General features: G+C 39.0%; 2 protein-coding genes across 2 annotated transcripts in view; one reads left to right on the top strand and one right to left on the bottom strand.

Annotated features, from left to right (window-relative positions):
- Positions 1–16,759, bottom strand: part of snrnp200.S (small nuclear ribonucleoprotein, U5 200kDa subunit S homeolog) — a 48,569-nt gene extending 31,810 nt beyond the window's left edge. Inside the window, exons 1-13 of the mRNA XM_018255156.2 lie at positions 16,602–16,759; positions 14,209–14,372; positions 11,629–11,800; positions 10,330–10,522; positions 9,726–9,781; positions 9,508–9,606; positions 9,265–9,417; positions 6,221–6,320; positions 5,845–5,981; positions 5,679–5,759; positions 4,180–4,353; positions 3,930–4,067; positions 749–904 (exon numbers count right to left, since the gene is read on the bottom strand). Coding sequence (XP_018110645.1) covers positions 749–904; positions 3,930–4,067; positions 4,180–4,353; positions 5,679–5,759; positions 5,845–5,981; positions 6,221–6,320; positions 9,265–9,417; positions 9,508–9,606; positions 9,726–9,781; positions 10,330–10,522; positions 11,629–11,800; positions 14,209–14,372; positions 16,602–16,646 — 1,668 coding nt within the window. The 5' untranslated portion in view covers positions 16,647–16,759. The remainder of the gene's footprint in view (positions 1–748; positions 905–3,929; positions 4,068–4,179; positions 4,354–5,678; positions 5,760–5,844; positions 5,982–6,220; positions 6,321–9,264; positions 9,418–9,507; positions 9,607–9,725; positions 9,782–10,329; positions 10,523–11,628; positions 11,801–14,208; positions 14,373–16,601) is intronic.
- A 3,113-nt stretch (positions 16,760–19,872) lies between these two features.
- nup133.S (nucleoporin 133kDa S homeolog) lies at positions 19,873–23,459 on the top strand. Its single transcript, XM_041588145.1, has one exon. It carries the CDS (start codon positions 19,967–19,969, stop codon positions 23,378–23,380), a length of 3,414 nt encoding a protein of 1,137 aa, XP_041444079.1. The 5' UTR covers positions 19,873–19,966; the 3' UTR covers positions 23,381–23,459.
- The last annotated feature ends 1,832 nt before the right edge of the window (positions 23,460–25,291 follow it).

Genomic DNA, 25,291 nt, shown 5'->3' with positions numbered 1-25,291 from the left:
ATGAGATTAAAAAACAATTAATCAGAATTTTTTTTTTTTGCTGGCCCCAGTGCTCTTCTGTAATAACCTCCCATTAAGAGTTATGATTACATTCAAATTTATTAGAGTTAAACATAAATTCACATAACTTCAAAATTCGACCTTTGATAAATCTGCCCCTAGGAGTTAGTATATATTATTTCTTAAAGGGGTCCGGTCACTCTAAGAAAAAAATCCAAATCCTATTTTATGCTATTCAAGCAAAATAAACTTCACTTACACTATAAAAATCTTATATAAATCTTGTTTCTTTTAGTCGTGAAACCCACAATCACATCAAGTAGGTAGGTGCCATTTTGTGGACACTATTAAGGCAAGCTTTGCATCATGCTAAAATCTTCTTTATGCTCTTAAAAGGGGCTATGGGCAATTACATGGTGAGAAGGGAAGAAAGGAGAATGTGGGGAGTGCACAGACATCTAGTAAATACAGAATGAAAGTGAAAGTAATTGCCTCCCCCCCTCAATAGGGGAGGGGCTGGCAATATAATATTGAAAGTTAAGACTTTTAAACAAGTTTATAACAGGTACGGATGTTTAAATTGTTTAATTGAAATGTACTTTTATTATACAGGATTTTGATTTCTAGGGTGACAGGTCCACTTTAAGGTGAATAACACCACTTTAAGAATGCATTTCCACCTCAGAACAGCAATTTATACATTTAAATATTGCTCAACTGGGATGTAAAAAAACAAAAAGGACTTTACCTTGCTGAAGCTGCCCACCATTTCCTGGACCAGGGATCTCATGGGAGCAACATAGATTATTTTAAAGTTGTCCACGTTTATGGTGCCATCCACATTTATGTGCTTTCCAATCTCCCGAAGCATACACATAAGAGCTACATTTGTTTTACCAGCTCCCTAGAACAACAACAGCAGAAAAATAAACCCACAGATCCCATTTCTTTATAACTAAGTTATTATAATAATAGTATAATAATAGACTACATTAATATATTATAGTATTTAAAATAAATATTCATTTTCAGGTATCAGTCTATACATAACATCTCTCATTTAAGAAATGCTACATAGTTTCAGCTTGTCCTTAATGATAAGCGGATTGAGTAAACATTCATTAATGGGGTTGTTCAGCTTCCAGAACACTTTGAGGTTAGGTATTTTTAAAATATCACACAAGAAAGACTTGTCTTCTCGTGTCTCCCTGCTGAAGCTCTAGAAGCGGAGTCACCGACTCTAATCTGATACAATTAGTTGATACTTTTCTTCTCTTTGCCCCTGCTGAGCATAAACTTTCATTAAATCAGCTGTTATAATTGATAGAATTTGCTACATTCGTTTTCAACCTCATCTTTTAAGGGTGAAGTTTCCTCGTGAGGCAACTCCGGGCGACTTCTGAAACAAATCCCTCCCAGTGCCATCCAGCCGGTGATTTATATTTATGCCGATGGGAAGGCTTTTTGGGGATATTAGTCATTTGTCGATAGGCGACTAAATTTCCCCGAATCTTAGCGTGTCACCACTCTAAAGGAGAATGGTCATGAGATATAGTGTTCTCTATCTTTTAAGTACTACAAGGTAAAGTTAATAAAAATGAAACAATACCTATTACATAATGAAACAATAGCCTTATCTCAGCTCATTCCATTAATATGTTTAACCCTCCCCCCTCCACAGCTGCTTATAATGGGGATCAGAGAGGAAATACGCCAATGTGAAAGAATGCTATAAACATAGCTATAATCTCAGCCATAAAGCAGGGCAGGGATGCTTCTTTTAAAGGAGAAGGTAAGGCTTGGTGCACTTGAGGGTGCCAAATGTAAGGCACCCCCAAGTGATTGTATTGACTTACCTGAAACCCCGGGCTGGTGCTCCTATGAGCAGAAAACTGCACGTGCCCAGGATATACCAGTGAGCACCATGGAGCGATCCTCTACCATCTTCTACTTTCTTCAAATTTCCCAGGGCAAAAGCATGCGCAGTTGAACAAAATAGCCGACTTTTTAGTTAAAGTTCGGCTTTTCGTTCTACAGCGCATGTACAGCCGTGCAAAGAAAGAGGAAGATGGAAGAGGATCGCTCCGTGGTGCTCACTGGTATAACCCCGGGCTGGTGCAGTTTTCTGCTGATAGGAGCACCGGCCTGGGGTAGTTAGGCACTCACAAGTGCACCAAGCCTTTCCTTCTCCTTTAATGGGTATCAGAGAGGAGCTGTGCCAATGAGAAATAAGGTTGTGTTATAAACATATCTAGAATCTCAGCCATAAAGCATAAAGTATGGCACACAGGCAGTGTAGGTCAGATAGAGTATGGCAAACAAACAGGGAGCATAGTGTGTTATATATATATATATATATATATATATATATATATATATATATATATATATATATATATATATATATATATATATATACATACACACAGGTATAGGATCCATTATCCGGAAACCCCATATCCAGAAAGCTCCCATAAACTCCGTTTTATCCAAATAATCCAAATTTTTAAAAATGATTTCCTTTTTCTCTGTAATAATAAAACAGTAGCTTGCACTTTACCCAAACTAAGATATAATTAATCCTTATTGGAAGCAAAACCAGCCTATTGGGTTTATTTAATGTTTAAATTAATTTCTAGTAGACTTTTTAAGTCATGAAGACCCAAATTATGGAAAGATCCGTTATCCGGAAAACCCCAGGTCCCGAGCATTCTGCATTACAGGTTCCATACCTATATATATATATATATAACAATTATGTTCATACATAGCAGTTTGTCTGAGGTTTGATCAGGTGAACAATGCAGTCTGGGTCTGAGTTGTGGACAGTACAGGGTTTTACAATACTGGGGGGGGGGAGATTATAGACATGAACAATACTGGGGGACATCATAGGTGTGAACAATACATGCCCCCCCCCCCCGACAAGGAGCAGCACTGCTGAAAAGGATCCTCTACAATCAATTTAAAAAAGCTATTTTCTGTCAACCAAACCGGAGGAACAAATGCAGCTCTTTAATAATGTTTCCCTGTCTGCAAACAGAGTAGTGTTGAACAGATATGCTGTTACTAGAGGATGAGGGAGGGGAAATAATTAATGTTATATATCTGTGAAAAAAATGGTATGGTTTATAGTTCATGACAGTTCTCCGTTAAATGTTATTAAACATTGGAACATATGCCCCTGGATTACAGCTGCTAGTTTGAAACACTACTGAAAAAAACATTAAAGGAGACATATAGGATAAATGAAAAATACATAATTTTGTAGGCAAGTATAAGTAATATATGGTGTTTATTGGAGCTCCCTATAGATGGTCACTGGTCCCTGTCTGTGTTTCAAATGAGGGGTGGGCGTTTCCCAACAGTCCCTGTCAGGCACAGTAGGAGGGGGACAGCCAATCACAGCCCTGCAGTCATACAAGCACAGACAGGCTTCAGTTTCCTATCAGGTCCTGCTAGCTGCTTGTTGGTTCCTGTCCTACAGTGCAGTGAGCTGAGAGCCGCCGGCTCCCCTGCACAGCCTGGGAATTCAGGGAGCAGGAAGTGGAAGAGAAGGGAGGGATTTGTGGGTTATTGCAGAAATATTCAATAAATCAGCCTGAAACACTACATTTTTAAGAACAATTCTTCTATATCGAAATGAGTATAACGCACTGGTACTTTCTTAATTTATACGCAAAATGTCTCCTTTAAAGTTTAAGCTTCAATTTAAAAAATAAAACAGTTAAAAAATAATAAAAAACAGAAACAATTGAAAAAAGCTTTCATTTTTTTTTTTTTTGAGTATTTACTGAAAAGAACTGAATAAAAAAATGCATGAATGATGAACAACCCCTTAAACTACAAAAGGCTACAAAAGGCTTTGCAAGTATATTTGCAAGATATGTCGCGTGAATAAATTGATTTATAAGGGGAAGCGTCCTTACGGTGGGAGCGCACAGCAACAGGTTCTCATCCGTTTCCAGTGCAGCTTTAAACAGTTTGCTCTGGATTCTATTCAGTGTCTTGAAGCCTTCAAAGCCAGCCTGGGCATATTTAGGAAGCTTTTCAACTGGTACCAGTTGCTAAACACATGAAAAAAGAAAGAAAATTAAAAAGAGAGGCAATCTAGGTTCACAAGTTACAAGTTATGAATCCAACAAACCCACATCCAACCATATCAGGAATCCTGCTTACCTCATCAGAAGCAAAAGGTTTAGGTTTAAGGGCAGGTACATGCACCTCTTCATACCCCTTCCTCTGACGTCTGAAGGAGCCATCAGGCAGCTGGCATCGTTTGTTTGCCATGAAATGACTACCCTGGGCAAAAACCAAATCTTCCAAGTCCAATACTTGACGAGGAGCAAAAGCCTAGATGGAAACGTAAAGACAAAATAAACTGACCATTTAGATTCTAACAATGAGACAAATAGCTCCTGAAACATTTTTGCCATATTGGTTAAATACTATTTTGTTACTGGCTTATATAGGTAGTTCACCAGTAAGATAACTTTAAGGGAGTTATTTATAGAGATGCACGAATCCAAGATTCGGTTCAGTATTCGGCCTTTTTCAGCAGGATTCGGATTCAGCCGAATCCTTCTGCCGGCTGAATCCGAATTTGCATATGCATATTAGGAGAGGGTAGGCAAATCGCGTGACTTTTTGTCACAAAACAAGTAAAAAATGTTTTGCCCTTCCCACCCCTAGTTTTTATATGCAAATTAGGATTCGGATTTGGTATTCGGCCGAATCTTTCGCGAAGGATTCGGGGGTTAGGCCAAATACAAAATAGTGGATTCGGTGCATCCCTAGTTATTTATTAAAGTCGAATGTCAAAAACTCGAAACTTCGATTTTTTTGGACTATAGAATCCAAATTTTTTTGTGAAAAAAATCAAAACTCAAATGTTTCGTTATTTATTATACCCCGTGGATGGAAAAAGTCTGTATCCAAAACTCCGGCATCTCAGACCTGCTGTGGTTGTATATAAGTCAATGGGAGAAGACCCAAAGATATCCTGATCTGCGCTGGGTTTCGTGCAATGAATTGGAGATTCAGGCGGAAAATCCGAAAAATTCATACAATTCGAATTTTAGTATGATTTTCACAATTTTTTCGAGTTTTTTTCCCGCACTGAAATTTTTCAGGAAACGTATTGATAAATAGGGGGAAAGAAGCCATATGGATTGGTCAGAGTAGATTTCAGAAAAAAATGAGATATTTTCGGATTTTTTTAAATAACCTCCTAAATATGGTAGAAATGTTCTATTCTTTGCAACCTTTCCTTTCTTTCCAGCTTTCAAATGGTGGTCAGTGACTGCAACGGCTACAAATTATTGCTCTGTAAAGGCTACAATTTGATTGTTGGTTTAACTGGTCTTTCTATTTAGGCCCTCTCCTATTCATCTTTCAGTCTCTCAATCAGACCACTGCCTGGTTTCTACGGTACCAGACCCTAGGAACCAAATAGCTGCAGAAATTCCAAACCTGCGAGCAGCACAACAAAAATGCATTTGTTCTTGATTTTTCTAATCCAAAGTGTCTCAGTATATCACGATCTACTGTACATCATACTAAAAGTTAAAAATAAAGGGTTAGGTCCCCTTTAAAAATTCACATACACGTTTATCTTGTTTACATTCCCTTGGCATTTCACAATGTCTTTATTTGGAATAACAGGATTTCATGCCTACCTCTCCTTGCTCAGTTTCCATTCTTTCCAAATCCATGTCTACATTTAACTGTCTAATCTTGTCTCTGTGTCCACGTGCCTCCTGAATAAAAAAATAAACTGTTAAACAAATAAATGAACACACAGTGAAGGAATTTAATCTTGTCTTTAAGAACAACATCTCTTACCCGAATCAGGTCCTCTTTTTCAGTCTCCTGCAGCTGGTATAGATATTTAGAGAGTTCCGGATCAGACTCCATTTTGCTCATAATCCTTTCCTTCTCTGCTTCACTCTGAGCACTGGCCAAGAGTGTGCAATACAAAACTGCAATATCCAAAAAAAAAAAGTCAATATCAACCTGCAAACTGGAATTTATGATCCTAATAATATCTAAAAATCAAAGCTATTAAATGAGTGATTGGTAAAATGAATTAAGCAAGTTGCTATTAAAGTACATAATCACAGATGAAAAATGAGAAACTAAACAGTTATCATGAACTAGAAGAATTCTGGTAGATAAAGTGCTGAAATAAACAAGCATAAAGGTAAAACAAAAAACTCACTCATCATGCGATGTTGCCGGAGTATTTTAATGAAGTCAAAAGTGTTGAACCCCAGCAAAAGAACCAGTTGGTTTTCACATTCACGGTCATCTCCTGCAGTCTACAAAAAGAAGTGATTCAGTGAAGACTCCGTTGCAGGAATAAATTAAACAAAAATAAAGTATTTTGTATTTTTCTGCATAAAGCTATATATCCGAAAATTTAGCAAAGATTTTGACCTGTGTTCCTGATCAAACTATAAACTTTGCATGATTTAAGGAAAGGCTAAGTGGTTATGTTACTGGATTGACAGAGTTCACTTTCGTCAAGTTAATTTCCATATACCTCAACCCAACTCTGTAGAGTGTGTCCTTAGAAGACTGTGCACATAACTGCAAGCATTATATTTACTTCATGTAGTTTACCAAGCAAGAAGTATTTCATTCATGATATTCATATTTTATTTGTCTCTCATTTATCTATGTCCTAAAAAATTGTGAAACTGGGACTTATTACTGAAGCCCTTATTATAATGAGAAAAGACGTCACCCTACAGAGGCTTATTGGTGGCTTTGGGTTACTGCCTAAAGGTCCCCATAGACGCGACGATTCTTCTTGCCGAACGACCGATTTTAGGGAAGCCCGACCGATCCTTCGAAATTATTGTACGATCGTTCGAATACCACTAACCGCACATCTTACGATTTTTCGGCCGACATCTGTCGGGAAATTGATCGGCCAGGTCAAAAAATCTTTGTCGGTCCCAGTGCAATCTCTCTATGTTTGCAGGGCCAAGCAGGCAGCTCCCCTTTGTTTTCCTGGTAAATTGGTCTTTTTAGTTGATGGTAGATTCGTACGATCGTACGATCGTTCTGAGAAGATCGTGGTCTCACGATCAGGATCTGATCTTTTAAAAATCTCAACATCTATGGCCAGCTTAAGTGTAAATTTGCCCAGTTTTCAAAATGACCCATACAGAGTCAGAGCACAGGGACAAAGCTCTCCCTGACAATACAAATCTATTGCAGCAGTTATATAATATACTGTAGTTATATAATAGTCAAACCTCAATCTTACATAACCTGATTTACAGTTTTCTGCATTTTACACAGGTTTTCTGTTGTCCAACCAAAACATAATGCAGAAGACATTTCCCTGATTCTAGCATTTCCCATATTTTAAATAATTTTTCCGGTGCCCTGAAATATGTAAAATGGGAGTTTTAGTGTACCTTATACATTTTTCAGGCACACCTTTGATATTTCTCTAACCTTCAAAGATTGTCCTACAAATACTGCCCAAGGTTTACGGTACACAGAGAAAATAATGGCTAATAATTAAAGCAGACCCTTCACCCACACATAAAAAGCTGTTTAATAAAAGTACTTTTCAAATTAAACATGAAATCCAAATTCGTATTATTATTAAAGCATTCAAAGCTTTAAAGTAAACTCATTTAAAAATATCAGCTGTCAATCAAATATTGCCTGCCCCTCCTCTATGCCTTAGGCATAGATGCGGGGCAGCCAATTACTTTCACTTTCCATTCAGCACTTACTCACATCCACCCCCCCGCTCTCTTTACCATGTTTAACTAGTGCATGGGGATGGACATCAGGTCCCCCATTCTGGTGCATAAACAAGATTCTCAGATGACGTAAGGCTTGTCTTAATAACAGTGTCCCCAAAATGGCTCCTGTCTGTTTGCTATAATTATGAGTTCCCAGACCAATTGAAATAAGATCCAAACAATTTATATAGTATAATTAAAGTTTCTTTTGCTCGACTAACATAATAAAATAGGATTTGGAATAATTGTATCGGTGACAGGTCCACTTTAAGTTAGTGCTTCTTGTGGGTTGCATGTTTGCGTACGTGCTCAAATGTAAACAATGAAATCAATTTCTAGCCAGCCCCAATTAGAAACTGTTAATCTCTATGTGTAAATGAAGTCTTGATGTCATTATATTGGGAGTTTACTGTCTCACCAAGATTTCCTTTCACAGAAAAAAAGTTTAAATAGTTACATAGACGTATATATTGAGCTATTTGACTCATATCTAGTTTTCTGGGCATTAATTTCCCTTATAATAGTTAGAAAAAAAGACCAAAGTCCATCAAGTTCAACCTCTCCAAATGAAACCCAGCATCCATACATACACACACCGACCCCCCCCCATACACTCACAAACTATATATACTCATACACTAACTATAGAATTTGGTATCACAATAGCCTTTGATCTGTCCAAGAAATCATCCAAGCCCCTTTTAAAGGCATTAACTGAATCAGCCATCACAACATCATCCGGCAGTGCATTCCACAACCTCACTGTCCTCACTGTGAAGAACCCCCTACGTTGCTTCAAATGAAATTTCTTTTCTTCTAGTCTGAAGGGGTGGCCTCTGGTACGGTGATCCACTTTATGGGTAAAAAGGTCCCCTGCTATTTGTCTATAATGTCCTCTGATGTACTTGTAAAGTGTAATCATGTCCCCTCGCAAGTGTCTTTTTTCCAGAGTAAACAACCCCAACCTCGACAGTCTCCCCTCATAATTAAATTGTCCATCCCTCTAACCAGTTTAGTTGCACTTAAGCCTCTGCACTCTCTCCAGCTCATTTATAAGAACTGCAGCCCACATACTCCAGGTGAGGCCTTACCAAGGACCTATAAAGATTATGTTTTTCTCACACAAGTCAAATGCCCTTTTTATGCAAGACAGAACTTTATTTGCTTTAGTGGCCACAGAATGACACTGCCCAGAATTAGACAACTTGTTATGCGCAAAAACCCCAAGATCCTTCTCAGTTAAGGAAACTCCCAACACACTGCCATTTAGTGTATAACTTGAATTTAGATTATTTTTGCCAAAGTGCATAACCTGCATTTATCAACATTGAACCTCATTTTCCAGTTTGCTGCCCAGTATTCCAATCTAGTCAAATCACTCTGCAAAGTGGCAGCATCCTGCACAATTTAGTAACGGCATACAGTTTGTCTGTGTCCCCAAAATGTTCAAAACAGAAAAGTCAAATGATAAAAATTACTTAATATAAGACATTACCTTTAGGATTTCCAGTACTTCATCTGCTTTTTTCTGGGATACAATAGCATCATCATAGAAGCGGCTGAGTTGTCTTTGCAACCAAAAGGCATCAATGTCCCGAGGATGAAGATCTTTCTTTTTGGAACTCATCAATTCTCCAGAAGATGCAAGCTGAGGCATAGAAACAGAAAAACATTAAATTAGCAAACATCACAACTTCTCTATATTATATTATTTATATATAAGTGAGAAAATGCTTACATTTGCAGATAGAGTACCACGCACAACAGCTTCATCACCATCCATATCGTCATCCGATGCCTCATCTCGCACCTCTCCATATGCGTCTTCATCTCCTTCCTAATGGTTGGAAGAAAAAAAAAATGTATATTCTGCAACTTCGAACTCCAAGTATGAAAAACAAAAGCTTCCATTAGGCTAATGTTACAATTTTAAGCATATTACTGTAAGAGACTTACCTCCTCATCTGATTCAAACTGCACATTCACCCCATAAGTCTCATCAATATTGTCATCTGTTGGAAAAAAAAAAAAAAAAGTTAAAAATATATCTTTTTATTTATGTCAACGAATGTGCTCCAAAATGATGTTGAGAATATAAAAGGAAAATAGAATAGAAATAGGATAGAATAATATATAATATACAGGTATGGAACCTATTATCCAGAATGTTTAGGACCTGGGGTTTTCTGGATAAAGGGTCTTTCCATAATTTGGATCTTCATATGTTAAGACTACTAGACAATACTGTAAACATTAAATAAACCCAATAGGCTGTTTCTGCTTCTAATGAGGATCAATTATATCTTAGTTTGGATCAAGAACAAGGTACTGTTCTATAATTACATTTTTTAAAATTTGGATTATTTGATTATAATGGAGTATATAATTCTGAAGTTTCTGGATAACGGATCACACACACACATATATATATATATATATATATATATATATATATATATATATATATATATATATATATATATATATATATATATATCACAACCCCAATTTAAAGTACACTTATTTTACAGACTGAGCATAAGAATTAAAAATTTCTGACCCATGTTTTGAATTTCTTTGTCTCCCCCGTAGTCTGTAATCTTTTTGCCCAGGTTCACTAGTACATGGTACCGAGTATCATCAGTTTGCCCTAGAAGTTGATCCACTTCCTTCCTCCTGTCTTTATCCCGAAGTTTGTCATTCTTCAGCACTGCCAGTACTTCATCTGCTGCTCCACATAAGATGTCTCGTGGCTTAAAGATATAGAAAGCAATGTCAGATGGAGCAAAACCCAAGCAAATAGAATAAAGATGCAACACAAGCTCTGTACTGAGGTACCAACTCAAAACATACTCTATATAAATGTATCAATACTAGGCTGAGTAGAAATAATTTAGTTTACATGACAACACAAAGCAGTGCATTCTGCAACAGAATGTATTAATCAGCCCTGCAGTAACAGCTTTATCTACACTTTTGCTAATGTTTTTAGACTTTCCAACATCCCCTAAGCATAGTTTAAGCAGCATCAGCGCAGAGCACAAAGGCATGGGTAGTGTCACTAAAACTGAAAAGATGGTTCCATAAAATCCAAGATGGTAAGCTAATGTGAAAAACTTTGAGTCATTGCTCATTATAGAACCCTGGAGTTTAAAATATAGAATTTTCAAGCTTTAGAGTTAGCTTTAGTTATACTTCCTGTACTTAAAGAAGAAGGAAAGCTACTGAAGCAGTTTATTGCAAATAGATAAGCCACAATAGTGCAAGCTATAACACTATATTTAGTCTGCAGAATGCTTTACCATACCTGAGTAAACAGCTCTAGAAGCTCTCTGTTTGTTTAGGATAGCAGCTGCCATATTAGCTTGGTGTGACGTTACTTCCTGCCTGAGTCTTTCCCTGCTCACTCATAGCTCTGGGCTCAGGTTACAGCAGGAAGGAGAAGAGGGTGAAGGAAGGAGGAGAGAAGCAAACTGAGCATGCTTAAGCCCTAGCCCTGGGGGTTTATGTTGAAATCAGGAAGTCTGATACAGAAGGGAACGGGGTTTGCAAAAGTAGAAGCAGCTGCTACAGTGAACCTACCCAGTCCTTGCAACACCCAGCTTAGAAAAGAAAACTCACTTGACTTGACACTCACTATGCTAGAGGCTTCTGACTGCAATAGCCTACTGCATGTCATCTAGAGCACTGATATCATCACTCAGTGGCAGTACTAAAGCGCAGTACTAAACACTGAAAAAGTGGGCATATTTAATCTTATTGGAGGCCTTATATGACTTGTACTCATGCCACATCAACCAAAAACACAAAGATTGCATTGAACTGCACATACCCAGCACACAAAGCAGGCATCCCTTACCTGATCTCCTAGTGCGGCCTGGATGAAGCTGAGAAGCACTTCATAGGTTTCACGCGTCTCCTTGGTTTTTGGTTTGTATATGATCCCCACCATTTCATCTATACCTTCTGACAGCAGAGTATATCCTTTCATCTTGTTCATGTCATGCCTGTCTTCATCTCGTTTTCTTCTCCTAGAATTGGTAATGTTAAAATTAACTTGAAGGGATCTGTATTACAATCACAGTTCACACATCTTTTATATGCCCTGCTTTGTACTGTTAAATATATACTCTTTCAAATCAATCTGTATCCACAAATATTTAAAATGTGTTTTACTTAAGTGTTTTTGATCTTCCAAACTATTTTTCAGCTCAGGTATGTTCAGATAGTACATCAGAAATAAAGACACTCTCAGTTTCTTTTTTTTTTTTTTTTACGGTTTCTAAAATTGAAGCCTAAACTTTAGCATTGCTCTTTCTGTATTTTCTGGCAACCCAGGCACAGACCATGAAATGTTACAATTTGCTACATTTCTCAGCCTCTGTAGAGTGTGAGGAACTATTGTATCAAATTGACTTTGATACATTAGTAGATACAATTCTTATTCTTGGCCCTGATTAGTATAAATATCGTTTACATCAGGCTCCACATCAGTGGAACTTTGGGGCAAAGTTATTAAAGGGATACTGTTATGAGACGCATCAGTTAATAGTGCTGATCGAGCAAAATTATGCATTGAAATCCATTTCTCAAAAGAGCAAACCGTTTTTATATTTCATTTTGAAATCTGACATGGGGCTAGACATATTGTCAGTTTCCCAGCTGCCCCCCAGTCATTTGACTTGTGCTCTGATAAACTTCAGTCACTCTTTGCTGCAAGTTGGAGTGATATCACCCCCTCCCTTTCACCCCAGCAGTCTAACAACAATGGGAAGGTAACCAGATAACAGCTGCCTGGTAGATCTAAGAACAACACTCAATACTAAAATCCAGGTCCCATGACACATTCAGCTATTCAGGAGAAACCTGTCAGAAAGCAGTTCCATAGTGCAGCACTGGCTTTCTGAAAGCACATGACCAGGCAAAATGACCTGAGATGGCTGCCTACACACCAATATTACAACACCAATATTACAACTAAAGTTGTTTCAGGAATGAAATTTTAGATGACAGAGTGAATAATTGGCAGTGTAAACAGTGTAATTTAGAAATAAAAATTATACCATAAAAACCATTAATTAAGGTTCGAATGTTAAATTCAAATTTTTTGAAGTTTTTTTCGTGTCAAATTATAATTTAAAAGCACCAACTCCAATGTTAATTCGAATGTGAGATTTATCACACCTCGACCATTGAAACAGTTCTAATTTGAATATTTGCCACCTTAAAACAGGCTGAATTCATGTAAAAGTTAATGGCAGAGGTAGTTGACCCATTTGAAGTCTTCCTGACATTCGAAGATTTGAGTTTCGTTTGAATGCGAAACAAATTTTTGGGTAGTTTTTACTCAATCAAATTTTAGACACACATTTTTTTCATAAATAACATCAATAACATCTATAGTAAATTTTATCAGCAGCCAATTAACTTGCCTGTATGTTAGAATTGTTTCTTTTTTAAATTATATAAAATACACTTTTAGACATTCATTTGACAGTCTTGTAGAAGCAAGTTTATTGATCAGTTAAGCACCCAAAAACCATATACAGTTAGGTCTAGGGGATATTCTTCAAAACGAAAAAAATGATCACCCCCGGAAGCAATTTGCTGCTAACATTTATGGATGGTAAACAGAGAAACTCCTTAATATAACTAGACCACATGAAAAAAAAATATAGTTCTCCTTACCATAATTGGCTACAATCATCTAAATAGCTAAAAAAATGTAAACATACGTTTTCTAAATCTGAAAAACATTTAATCTGTTCCAATTTGATAGCCAGATATACAAAACCACAAAGCCCTTAATATACAATATTTAAATCAGTTCAAACGGGACATGGATATAGTGTAGTGGTAAATATAGCACCGTTCAATATTCTTTCAGTGCACTCTACCAAAAATAACTTGATATTTCACTAAATACATCTTTTGAAAGAAAAGGATAATTTTAGAACTGAAGCATGGCTGATATTTGAAGATCTGCTGTCAAATTCACTGAAGAGTGCACCTAAATTGCTTAGGTGTTTGTATGCAACTAGCAAAACCCCAAAGTGTCAATACACAAATCATTATGTATGTGTATAAAAATTGCAAAAAAAGCCTTTGTACTCAAGGGACTTTACAAAAAGATAAAAAGAACATAATTTATAAAGTAAAAATAAAAACAAAGTTATTTTTATCTTGAGTGCAACAACTTTTTTGCAATTTTGGTATACATTTTCTGTTAGCACCAGGACGGTATCTCCTTTGAGATGTGTGCAACAGTCTTGCAGTTTGTATAAATAAAAAAGTGCAGAATTATATATTCTCTCCTGAATGCCATCATTTTATCAATTCCAACTCATTCTGAATAAACTATGTAAAGTATGTACCAATATAACTTCATATAACTTCAAATGTACAGTGTTGTGAAAAACATTTTAGTGTTGCCACTCACTTAAGCCGTCTTTCTTCCTGCATCTGTGGCTTGGTCTTTTGAGCTTTGTCACCCATGCGTGTTCCTTCCAACTTCCCCACCAGTGACAGAACCTCTCCTGTGGGCTCATCTCTGCGAGTACGGTCTATCAGAGAGCGATCAGCTTGAAGTACAAGGTTAGAGTTCTGGGTTGCAGGAAAAAAAAGTTAGTTCAGTTGGGGGGTTAAAAACCTGCTATCTCCTCTCTGTATTCATGTACGGAATGCTGACACTGTTTGCAATTATCCCGAAGAGCTTTCCCTTTATTGGGAACAGGTACACCTAGGATGCATATGATTTCTTTCCATATTATGGATGCCATGCCTTTTTATTTTATTTTATATTACTTTTTCTGTATATTGTGAAATAATGTGCTGATCTGAGGTCTATACATGTCATTGCATAGATGTTGTACAGATGAAAATGAAAACTCTATGTTGAATAAATAAAGAGTTATAAAAAAAAAAACAAAAAAAAACCTGCTATCACTTCATAAAGTTCATGATAGGGTTTTTGCTTCCAATACCACTATCATGCAATGTCTTGTTTCTAGATTATCTATAGTTAATTAGCTTCTTTCAGCTCCAGAAAATTAAATTAAAAGGTGAGAGAAGGCATTCTAAGTTATTTATTTTCATAGGAACGCAGGAAACCGGTTTAAAGTGATAGAGACTAAAAAACTACCTATAGGTCATGTAGATTGTTTTTTGCTGAGAGGTTTGTTTATTTAAGTAATTCTAAGTTGAAGTTCCTAAACCTAACTGTTTTGCCAACCTTACTGTCCCATCTCAGCCTGTCGGTTAGAGTTTCTAATGCTAACGGACTGCTGCTGCACAAATATGGCAGCCCCCTCATAGACGAACACGGGGAGTCAGACAGGTAATGTAAAAGCATCCAGCAAATACTTTTTGGCAAAATTATAAGTAGCATGCAAAGCCAATATTATGATAGATGTAACAAAGGTATCATTTCTGGTGTGAGTATCTCTTTAAGACCTAATAAATGTTCAAAATCTCTAATCCCATCTGTATACAATATAAAAATTTCCACTACATCTATTTTTAATGTCATGTGAGATGTAAGTTATCCAATGCATTATGAGAATACATAACGTGTGTCTACAAATGCCTGACTCAGTGGCCTAACTAGATACCAATATTTATTAAAATTGTATATGCATTAGGACCTCATGAGGCCCCTGTCATTCTTGGGGCCCAGCTGCAGGGTCTGCTTCCTCTGTAGTTAAACCCCTGGCTTGATGGAAAATGGGTTGGTATCTATGTACACTATCATACAAAAACTGTAATGCAGCTAAGAACACTAGCAATAAAATCACTTTACAAGTATTGTATGCAATTGTATGAGATTTAAGATGGACATAGACAAAAAAAATCCGATCGTTCGAATCCTTGAATGATTGGACTTCCCCATCTCCCGACCTGCCACTAACCTTCAGTAAAAGACAGGCTGAGATGGGACAGTCAGGTTGGCAAAAGTCAGTTTTAGGAACTTCAACTAACAATTACTTACAAAAACAAACCTCTCAGCAAAAACATTCAGCATGGCCTATAGGTAACTTTTAATGTACATTCATATTTTAAAAAGTCGTTTTTAAGTGTCAGTATCACTAAGTCTAGAGCCACTGGTCTCCCACTCAATTTTCAGTCGCAGCTACTGTGCTCCCTCCATTTCTTCCAAAGGTTTTACTTCACAAGAACTCTATTGTGGTCGCTATAGGACACTGGCAGATAACCATTTACGATAGAGAGAGAGAGAGAGAGAGAGAGAGAGAGAGAGAGAGAGAGAGAGAGAGAAAGGGACAGATCGATAGATAGATAAATAAAGGGATAGATAAGATGGATAGATAAATAGAGGGATAGATAGAGATGGAGAGATAGATAAATTGAGGGATAGATAGTGGGATAGAGGGATAGATAGAGATGGAGAGATAGATACATAGAGGGATAGATAGAAGGATAGATGGAGGGAGAGAGAGAGAGAGAGAGAGAGAGAGAGAGAGAGAGGGATAGATAGAGAGAGAGAGGGATAGATAGAGGACTAGATAGAGGGATAGATAGAGATGGAGAGATAGATGAGAGAGAGAGAGAGAGAGAGAGATGATAGAGAGATGATAGAGAGATGATAGAGAGATGATAGAGAGATGATAGAGAGATGATAGAGAGATGGATGGATAGATAGATAGATAGATAGATATACAAAGGGTAAGTAACTTAAATAATTCAGCCATTCACCCTGTAGCTGATCTACAACACACACTTCTACAATGGTGACCTACAGGTTGAATATTCATGCGAATACATTTTCTAAGTCCACTTGTAGTTACGATCACACAACCCACCCAATCACAAACTTACCGCTTTGTATTCATACTGCAAGCTTCTGGCTGTTACATCCGCCATGGTGCACTCCGCTGCCCGGCCGTGTTCTCACTCGCTGGGCAAACAACGCGCTGTAGACGGAGTTTCCGGCCCTGTGCTTCCACTTCCGGTACACGGAAAAGCCACTTCCGTGGAGTCTTTTTTTCTTGCAACTTTATTAAAAAGACACTTTTACACAATGACATATTCATTTTTTTTTTGCCAGTTGTGTTTGTCACATCACAGATAAGAAGAAAGGGGTGATTAAACGGTCCAATGGCCACTGAGAGATTATCTATATTTTACCTCAGTTATAGGATGCAGTTTCGAAGACCAGCGTTAATACTGTAAAGTGAATAATAGTGCATAAAGATATCCAGTAGCAGCACAATACAAATCCCAGCTGTTTGAGGGCAGCAATAGCAGGACCTACGAGCTGCACTCTTACCTTGTTTCCATAGAAACGTTATCCCTCTTGTGCAAGCTATAGTTTGTATTAAGTGGCTGAAATAGATTATATTTTTTTTTTATTTCCCTGTACCAACCACTCAATTATATATGTTTTAACAAGATGTTCAGTCAGATAAAAAGCAGCCTGTCAACATGACTGTAGGTATGGATATGCCCTAGGGTTGCCACCTTTTCTGGAAAAAAATACCGGCCTTCCGATATTTTTTCCCCTATTAATAACATTGGGATTAGCATTGCCACCTGGCCGGTAAAAATGATGGTTGATCTCAATGTTATTAATAGGGGAAAAAACATAAATATATAGGAAGGCCGGTATTTTTTTCCAGAAAAGGTGGCAACCCTAATTGGGATCAACCATCATTTTTACCAGCCAGGCCGGTAAAATACCGGCCAGGTGGCAACCCTAGCCACAACAAGAGCAAAAGATTCACATACGGGGAGGGAGCATTGTTTTTTGGAGTAAAGTGGTGTAAAATATTGAATTCTTTGTAGGCTGACGTTTTCGCTGTTCCCTTGCGAACATTTGTAAACGACTGAATGTGATATGTGGAAAAGCAATCATTCTACTTTAAACAATTCCATTATTATTCTTGCAAAACAAAATAAAATCTAGTAAAGCAATAAAAAAATCACCCGGGTGACGACCAGGGCTGGAACTAGGGGTAGGTAGAGTAGGCTATTAAGGGGAATTTTTTCTTTCTTTTTTTTTTTGTTAAACCCTGAGTTTTTCAATTTTAGAAACCAACTGTTCCAACCCCCTCTTGCCCGTGATTCATTCTGCAAGCACTCTTCACCTCCCTCTTGGCAGCTGCTGGCACAGGTACATATTTGTGGGCAATGCTGGCACAGGTAAACAGATGAATGGGGCAATATGATGGATTATTGACTGCTGCTGCTGGTGCAGGTACATATTTGTGGGCAATGCTGGCACAGGTTAACAGATGAATGGGGCAATATGATGGATTATTGACTGCTGCTGCTGGCACAGGTACATATTTGGGGGCAATATCTTGGCTGCTGCTGGCACAGGTAAACAGATGAATGGGGCAATATGATGGATTATTGACTGCTGCTGCTGGCACAGGTACATATTTGGGGGCAATATGATGGATTTTTGGCTCCTGTTGGCACATATTTGGGGGCAATATTGTGGATTTTTTTGGCTGCTGCTGCCATATGTACAAATTAGGGCAATATGATGGATCTTTTTGGCTACCACTGGCATAGGTACAGATTGGGGTAACAATATCTCCCAACATTTTGGAAATAAAAAGAGGGACAAAAAAATTGTTGTGTGCAGCGTGGCAACATTTTTTGGACCATGCCCATATTTGTGGCCACACCCCTAATTACCATGTTCAGTTTACAAAATTTAGCGGGTTATGAAAGTTTGAACATGTTTCTGTGGTTTTTTTTTCAGTTGTTACAGTTTTGCTAATGAAGATGACTTGCCCTTTAACTCTAAAGCTGGCCATAGACGCAAAGATCCGATCTCGTACGATTTTCGGATATTATGTCGAGTGTCCCGACATCTGTCGTGCCATGCCGATCGGATGTTCAGTCGATCGGACAGGTTAGAAAATTTCTGTCGGCTGCCGATAATATCTCTGCGCATATTGCCGATCTTACGATATTCAGTGGGAGACTGTCACTAGCTTTTGTCGGACATAACTTTCATACGGTTGCTGTCAGGGGCAGAACATTGGCTGATATGTTCTTTTTCTACTTTATTTCATCTGAAAGGTTAGTGGCAGGTCTGGAAATGGGGAAGTCCAATAAGTCTGATCGTTTGAGGATTCGAACGATCTGATCTTTGCATCTACGGCCATCTTAACTACTCCCAAGGGATCTGTTAACTAAATTGTTACAATTACTTGTTTGTTTATCTCTAAATTGGTATAAAAGTATCTTAGCTGAACTTCGGCTGTTGTGTTAGAAACATTGTTTCTTTTTCTGGCTGTTCATACAGAGAAAAACCGGACTTTCCAGTACAAACCCAGGACTACTGGTTGAGCTGTCAAATTAGGGACTGTCCCACTAAAAATGGGACAGTTAGGAGGTATTATGATAATGTTTTGGTTTATGCTGGCACAGGTACAGATTGGGGGCTTGGGTGCAATCTGCTGTTGGCATAGGTACAAATGGGAGCAATATGGCAGGTGCTGGCAGTGTCAGACTGGGGGGCCCAGGGCCCACCATGACTGCAGTCCAGGGCCCCCCTACAGACCCCCTGTCCCCCTACTATGTGCATTGTGCGTCACTATGAGCCATCTCCTTGGTGCACTTGTGCACACGGCGCCACTGGCGCATATGCACACTCTGCGCTGTGCGTCACGAAGATCCTTTTTTTAAAAAAAAACAACAGCAACAGGAGAGGGGTCTGGCCCGGCGGGGGCCCATGTGGGTCGGGGCCCACCAGGTTTTTTCCCGGTATCCCGCCGGGCCAGTCCGACACTGGGTGCTGACACAGATACATGGAGCAACATGATGGCTGCTGGCACAGGGGGCAATTTGAATGGTAAGGTGTGAGATGTAATGCAGGACCAGGTGGGGAGGGGGCACTGATTGAAGCCCTTGCCTATGGTGCCAAAATACCTTGGCCTGGCCCTGTAGACGACGACTGTAGCTGAGATGCCCAATGTAACCATAATGACATCTTTACAGTAGTATGTGAATCTGATGTCTCATTCATTGGATAGGGACAAGAATACAACTCCACTAACAGGACCGTGGCAGAGTTACTTTCAATACGTTCCATCGCTCGCCTGAATTCTAGAATTACAGCCCGGGCAGTTGCTAATGACGTCACAAACAGCGCGACACTTCCTGTGACAACGCGGGTAGCGAGCGCTTTTCAAATCTATCCCGACACAGCAGCTACAGAAACCAACATGTTCCCGTCACCCCGTGCTCAGGGAGTGGGCTCGGCGCGGCGGCCGTTTAATTCCCGACTGGCGGGCGGCAGGAAAGTCTTGGGTCCGGGAGTGACCGCCAGCTCTTCCCCTTCGGCGCTGTATTCTCCCGTGGGCCGTAGAGTTTCCACTAGTGGCGCCAGATCCACCCCTTCCCGGGGTTATCTCCACCCGGCCGCTTCAGAGACGGTGAATTACAATGTGCAGCTATTTGGTTCCTCGTTGCCAGTGAAGGTAATGGAGGCCGTGTCTAATGCCAGTGCAGATGAGCCTATGGCTGCTCATATTCATGAAGGTGGATGGGCATGGCTGGCGTGCAATGATCGGCTGATTATCTGGAGGATAAGTCATTCCACCACTGCTAAGTTAATGGTGTGCAAAGAACTGCCTCTTCCCCTCAGTGACAGCGAGTGGTCAGCAGATTTAGTGGATATCTGTGCCCAGAAAGGTGACCCTGCTGCTGCCCAGTCAGTGGGTTTAATGGCAGCCACCCCTGAAGGCTCATCCCGCTACTGGCCTAACATTCTACATGAGAGCACCTATATAGAGTCTTACACAGAGTTCGGCTCATCTCTTTGCGCATTTGTTACTGCTGTAAAAGGCAACAGTTTTATCCTGTCTTCAGAAAAAAACCAACTTGTACGACTGACCCCTGATGCGTCTGGAAAGATTAATCAACGCGTTGTGCCGCAAGGGCAGGGCATGCTGTCTGGAATTGGCCGCCGGGTGTCCACCCTTTTTGGCATATTGTCTCCTGCGGTTGAATCTACACTCTGCAGTGTTCTGTGGGATAAGGGAGATTGCTTCTACACTCTCACAGACTCAAGCATAAACAAGTGGGACTTGGATGATGCTTCAGAAAGTCCCGTGCTTAACTGGGACATGAGCAGAGTCCTCAGAGAAAATATATCTGATGCCATTTGGGGATCTGAAAGCAACTATGATGATATCAAAGCTGGAATTAACATTGATTATTTGAGTCTCAACCAAAGCTGTGATGGTTTAGTTATCCTGGCTGCTGCCTGGCATCCTGGCGATAACCCTTGCCAGGTTTATTACACCCTCGTAACCATTAAAGATGAAGGTTACAATATTTCCGATGAAATCACAGTGGAAGTCACTCAGTTCAACCCAGTGTTTCAATCTAGAAATATGCAGCAGTGCCAGCTTGTGATACCTAATTTCAGCAGCCAGGCCTGTTACCTGTATACCCAAGATATGGTATTTGCCTGTTCAACAGGAACTCGAAAGAGCTCTTTGCCTCAAGAAAAAATTCCATTTGAAACAGAAGGAGATAACATTGTAGGAGCGGGATCCTGGGAAGGTTTGCCAGTTTTTTTCATTAGAAAGAGTGGCATGCTGACAGTTGTTGCTCGAGAAACTGCTTCTGTGCTCTCAGAGCACATGGAAGAATCCCTGTCATCTGTTTCTAAATCCAGCCACCAGGCTGCAGTAAAGGACTCAAGACCTGACCAAATTGCTCATGATGATAAGACAAAACTTCTGAAAGCAGCCTTTTTAAAATATTGCCGAAAAGATATACTGGGGGCCCAGAGCATGGTGGACAGCCTGTTCTCAGACTCTGATATGGAACCCGATGATGAACTAAATCAGGCAGTAAACCAAATAAGCGTTGACTTAATTGACGATTATCCTGCCTCTGATCCTCGCTGGGCTGAATCCGTACCTGAAGAAGCAGCCGGATTTAGCAACACTTCTTTAATTCTCTTGCATCAGCTGGAAGATAAGATGAAAGCACACTCTTTTTTTGTGGATTTTCTTCATCAAGTTGGACTATTCAGTCGTTTGAGTACTTGTCAAGCGAAAGGAATGTTAGTAGCAACTCGACTATTGCTGTGCGAGCATGCGGAGAAGCTGTCTGCTGCGATTGTTTTAAAGAATCATCATGCTAAGCTGCCAACATTGGTTAACTCTGCCATACAACTTGCACTTGATAAAAGGATGTGCTCTGTTCTTCAGAATCTAACTGCAGCTGATGTCTACTTTAGAGAGGTGTCCCAGATGGATATCATCTTTGAATGTCTGGTAGACAAAGAGGAAGCTGACTTAGAGAGTACCTCCCTTGACTCGGTTGAATGGGCAAATATAGTGGTCAATGTTAACACGATTCTAAAGGATATGCTACATGCTGCCTGTCAATACAGACAAAGTAAAAACTCTCTCTATAAAAATGAAAGCGGAATTCAAGAACCTGAGCACATCCCATGGACTGCCTCTAGTGGTATTCGGTCTGTGGTTACACATCAGCATAGTATAATACTGAAGGTCTATCAACAGGCAGACAGCGGCCTCCGTACTATACTAATTGAACAGCTTGCAGTCTTGCTAAACTATTTGCTTGATGATTATGTCACCCAACTAAAGTCAATTTCTAAACTGACTAATGAAGAAAGATACAGTATCCTGGAAATGGAGTATGCTCAGAAGCGGTCAGAACTTTTGTCTCCTTTGTTAGGCCTAGGACAGTATGCCTGGGCTTCAAATCTTGCGGAGAAGTACTGTGATTTTGATATCTTGGTGCAGATATGTGAAAAGACTGATAATCAGAACAGGTTGCAAAGGTACATGACTCAGTTTTCAAATCAAAACTTTTCAGACTTTCTGTTTCGTTGGTACCTGGAGAAAGGCAAACGGGGCAAATTGCTGTCCCAACCTGCTTCTCAGCATGGGCAGCTAGCTGTATTCCTGCAAGCCCATGAACACCTCAGCTGGTTGCATGAACTGAACAGCCACGAATTTGAAAAGGCTCACAGAACTCTGCAGACGCTGGCAAACATGGAGAAACGGTACTTCGGTAAGAAAAAAACTCTTCTTGGTTTAAGTAAATTGGCTGCTTTAGCATCTGATTTTCAAGAGGATATATTGCAGGAAAAGGTAGAGGAAATAGCTGAGCAAGAACATTTTTTACTCCATCAAGAGACTCTACCCAAGCAGCTTCTTGAGGAAAAACAGCTTGACTTAAATACAATGCCTGTATTACCACCAGTAGACTTAATTCAGTTATACATTTGTGAGGAAAACAAAAGAGCAACTGAAAATGACTTCAAGAAAGCACTAGACTTGCTTGAATACATTGGCAATGACCATGAGGTGGAAGTAGAGTATCTAAAATTGGAAATTCTTTGCAAGGCTCTGAAGAGAGATGAGTGGTCTGCAACAGATGGTAAAGATGACCCAATAGAAGCAACAAAGGATTCCATCTTTGTTAAAGTTCTTCAGAATTTACTCAACAAAGGCGTTGAGCTGAAAAGCTACTTGCCTAAGGCTGAGACTCTGCTTCAGTCTGAAGAACTAAACCGTTTGAAGACCAACTCTTATTTTGAATTTTCTCTGAAAGCAAACTATGAATATTATATGAAAATTCAGTCTTAAATTCTTTCAATACAATGCTTAATACTTAATGCACTTATTTTCTATTGCTCATTGTTTAATAAAATTGGTTGTTCATAAAGGTTGTTGTAAAGCCATTTATAGTTTTCAGATCCTGTATGATTGTGATCTTTATAATGAGGGTAATTTAATTGTGTAAAATGTGCATTTTACTTCGACACACATTTTATCCAATTGTTTGAGAATTAATATTTTGCTTACACAGCATTCTATCTTAACTCTTCATCTGTGACATCAGTCTTAGATGTGCAAAGTAGTCTATATTTTAAAGGAACTTTTACAAGGGTGCTTGTGCTGCATTCAATGCCCATACACAGGCTACACAATTAAAAAAAAAAAAAGGGGTTGAGAGGGGGGAATGTAAGTATTGTACTGCCATCTAAGTACAGAATGGAAAATTAAAGTAATTGCTATGCAAAGCATAGAGTTGTGGAAGGCGTTATGATTGAAAGCTGAGATTTTTAAAATACATTTGTAACACCTATGGAAAAAAGAATTTGGGTTTCATTTTTATTTTAAAATGGACTTAAGTATATTGCTTTTTTTATTTCTGGGCAACGGGTTCCCTTTAAAGCATATTTATTGATATTGGTGATAAATTGCACAAGTGCTCACTCATCATAGCAACAAAGAAAAGCAATTAATTTTGATTGCCCTACCACCAGTTTGGAAATGAGCAAATATATTGTTGCTGTAGGTAACTGCACTTTTTCCATTTAGCATTTATCTTTGTAAACAAGTCCCTTTATAAATCAATAGCTGCAATAGTCACAACGATTCCAGGTGCAGGGCGGAGGCTTATGCCTGAGAAGGGGATTGTACGCTTATCCAAAAGACTGGAGTTGCATAGGTTCACTGTGCACTCACAAATCACTTGAACAAGATAACTTAGGGTGCCTTTTATATATGACAAAACAAAGGGATTGTATGTAGCGAAGCTCACCCAACTCCATGGCGTGGTGGCTTGTCTGCACAATCTTAGTACAATATCACTGTGTGCAGAAATAAAGTCATTACTGAAGGTGGCAGACAGTCTCTGTGAAGTTTATCTGGCAGAGAGCAAATGTTGAGTATTGATTCAATCAATCTGTCTTTTATATATGCAATGAAACAAAGCGGCACATGGGACCAAGTTATAGGTTTCTTAAGAGGCAGAGACTGGTGCTGTGCATAGTAATATAGTGGTAAGACGAAACAAAACAGCCATATTAAAACAGAAGAGTTTCATGTGCTTTGTGCTACATATAGCATTACCTTAAAATAGAAGAAGGGACAGAATAACCATTGCATTTATAATGTTAGATTGTGATATTCATACTATGCATTTTGGTGCCTGTGTCTAGCTGTGCATCCAGAACCATATATTCAAACTGTGTAACAAGAGGCATGTATATAAGGCAAGCTGAAAGTTTACCACTCAATATTAAATACATTGGAAAGCCAACTGATGGTACAGTACCTTCAGTTGGCTTTCCACTGTATTTAGTATTGAGTGGTAAACTTTCAGCTAGGTTTACCCCAATCTCTTTAGTTCTACTTATTCACACTTCTTCCACCCTTGATAGCTTCATTTTTGTGTAGCTTTAAATTGACCTATGTTTAATACCAGCCAGGACACTATATGTTCCTATACTCTACTTGCTTGGGTTTCTACTGGAGGTAATACACATTACACCAACACCAAAACAGGCAGGCTCATTGGCTCCGGTTGACTCTAAGCTCCCCTGAGGCGACTAGTGTTGCCACTTTTTGTCTATGTCCTTACAGGCAAAGGGGCTGGGTCCATGAGTGGTTGGATCCATGACATCAGTGAGTGGGGTTGTGACATAAATGGGGCAACGTCCTGGACCACATACTAGGGGAAACATTGAGTAGGGCAGGATAGAGGGGGAG

Source organism: Xenopus laevis, chromosome 3S, assembly GCF_017654675.1.
Source record: "Xenopus laevis strain J_2021 chromosome 3S, Xenopus_laevis_v10.1, whole genome shotgun sequence".
NCBI lineage: Eukaryota > Metazoa > Chordata > Amphibia > Anura > Pipidae > Xenopus > Xenopus laevis.
The sequence above is the reverse complement of the archived record's forward strand: the minus strand, read 5'-3'. Positions and strand labels throughout refer to the sequence as shown.

Bases quoted from the DNA above. Each gene is read 5' to 3' on its own strand.
- nup133.S (XM_041588145.1), top strand. From the start codon at position 19,967: ATGTTCCCGTCACCCCGTGCTCAGGGAGTGGGCTCGGCGCGGCGGCCG.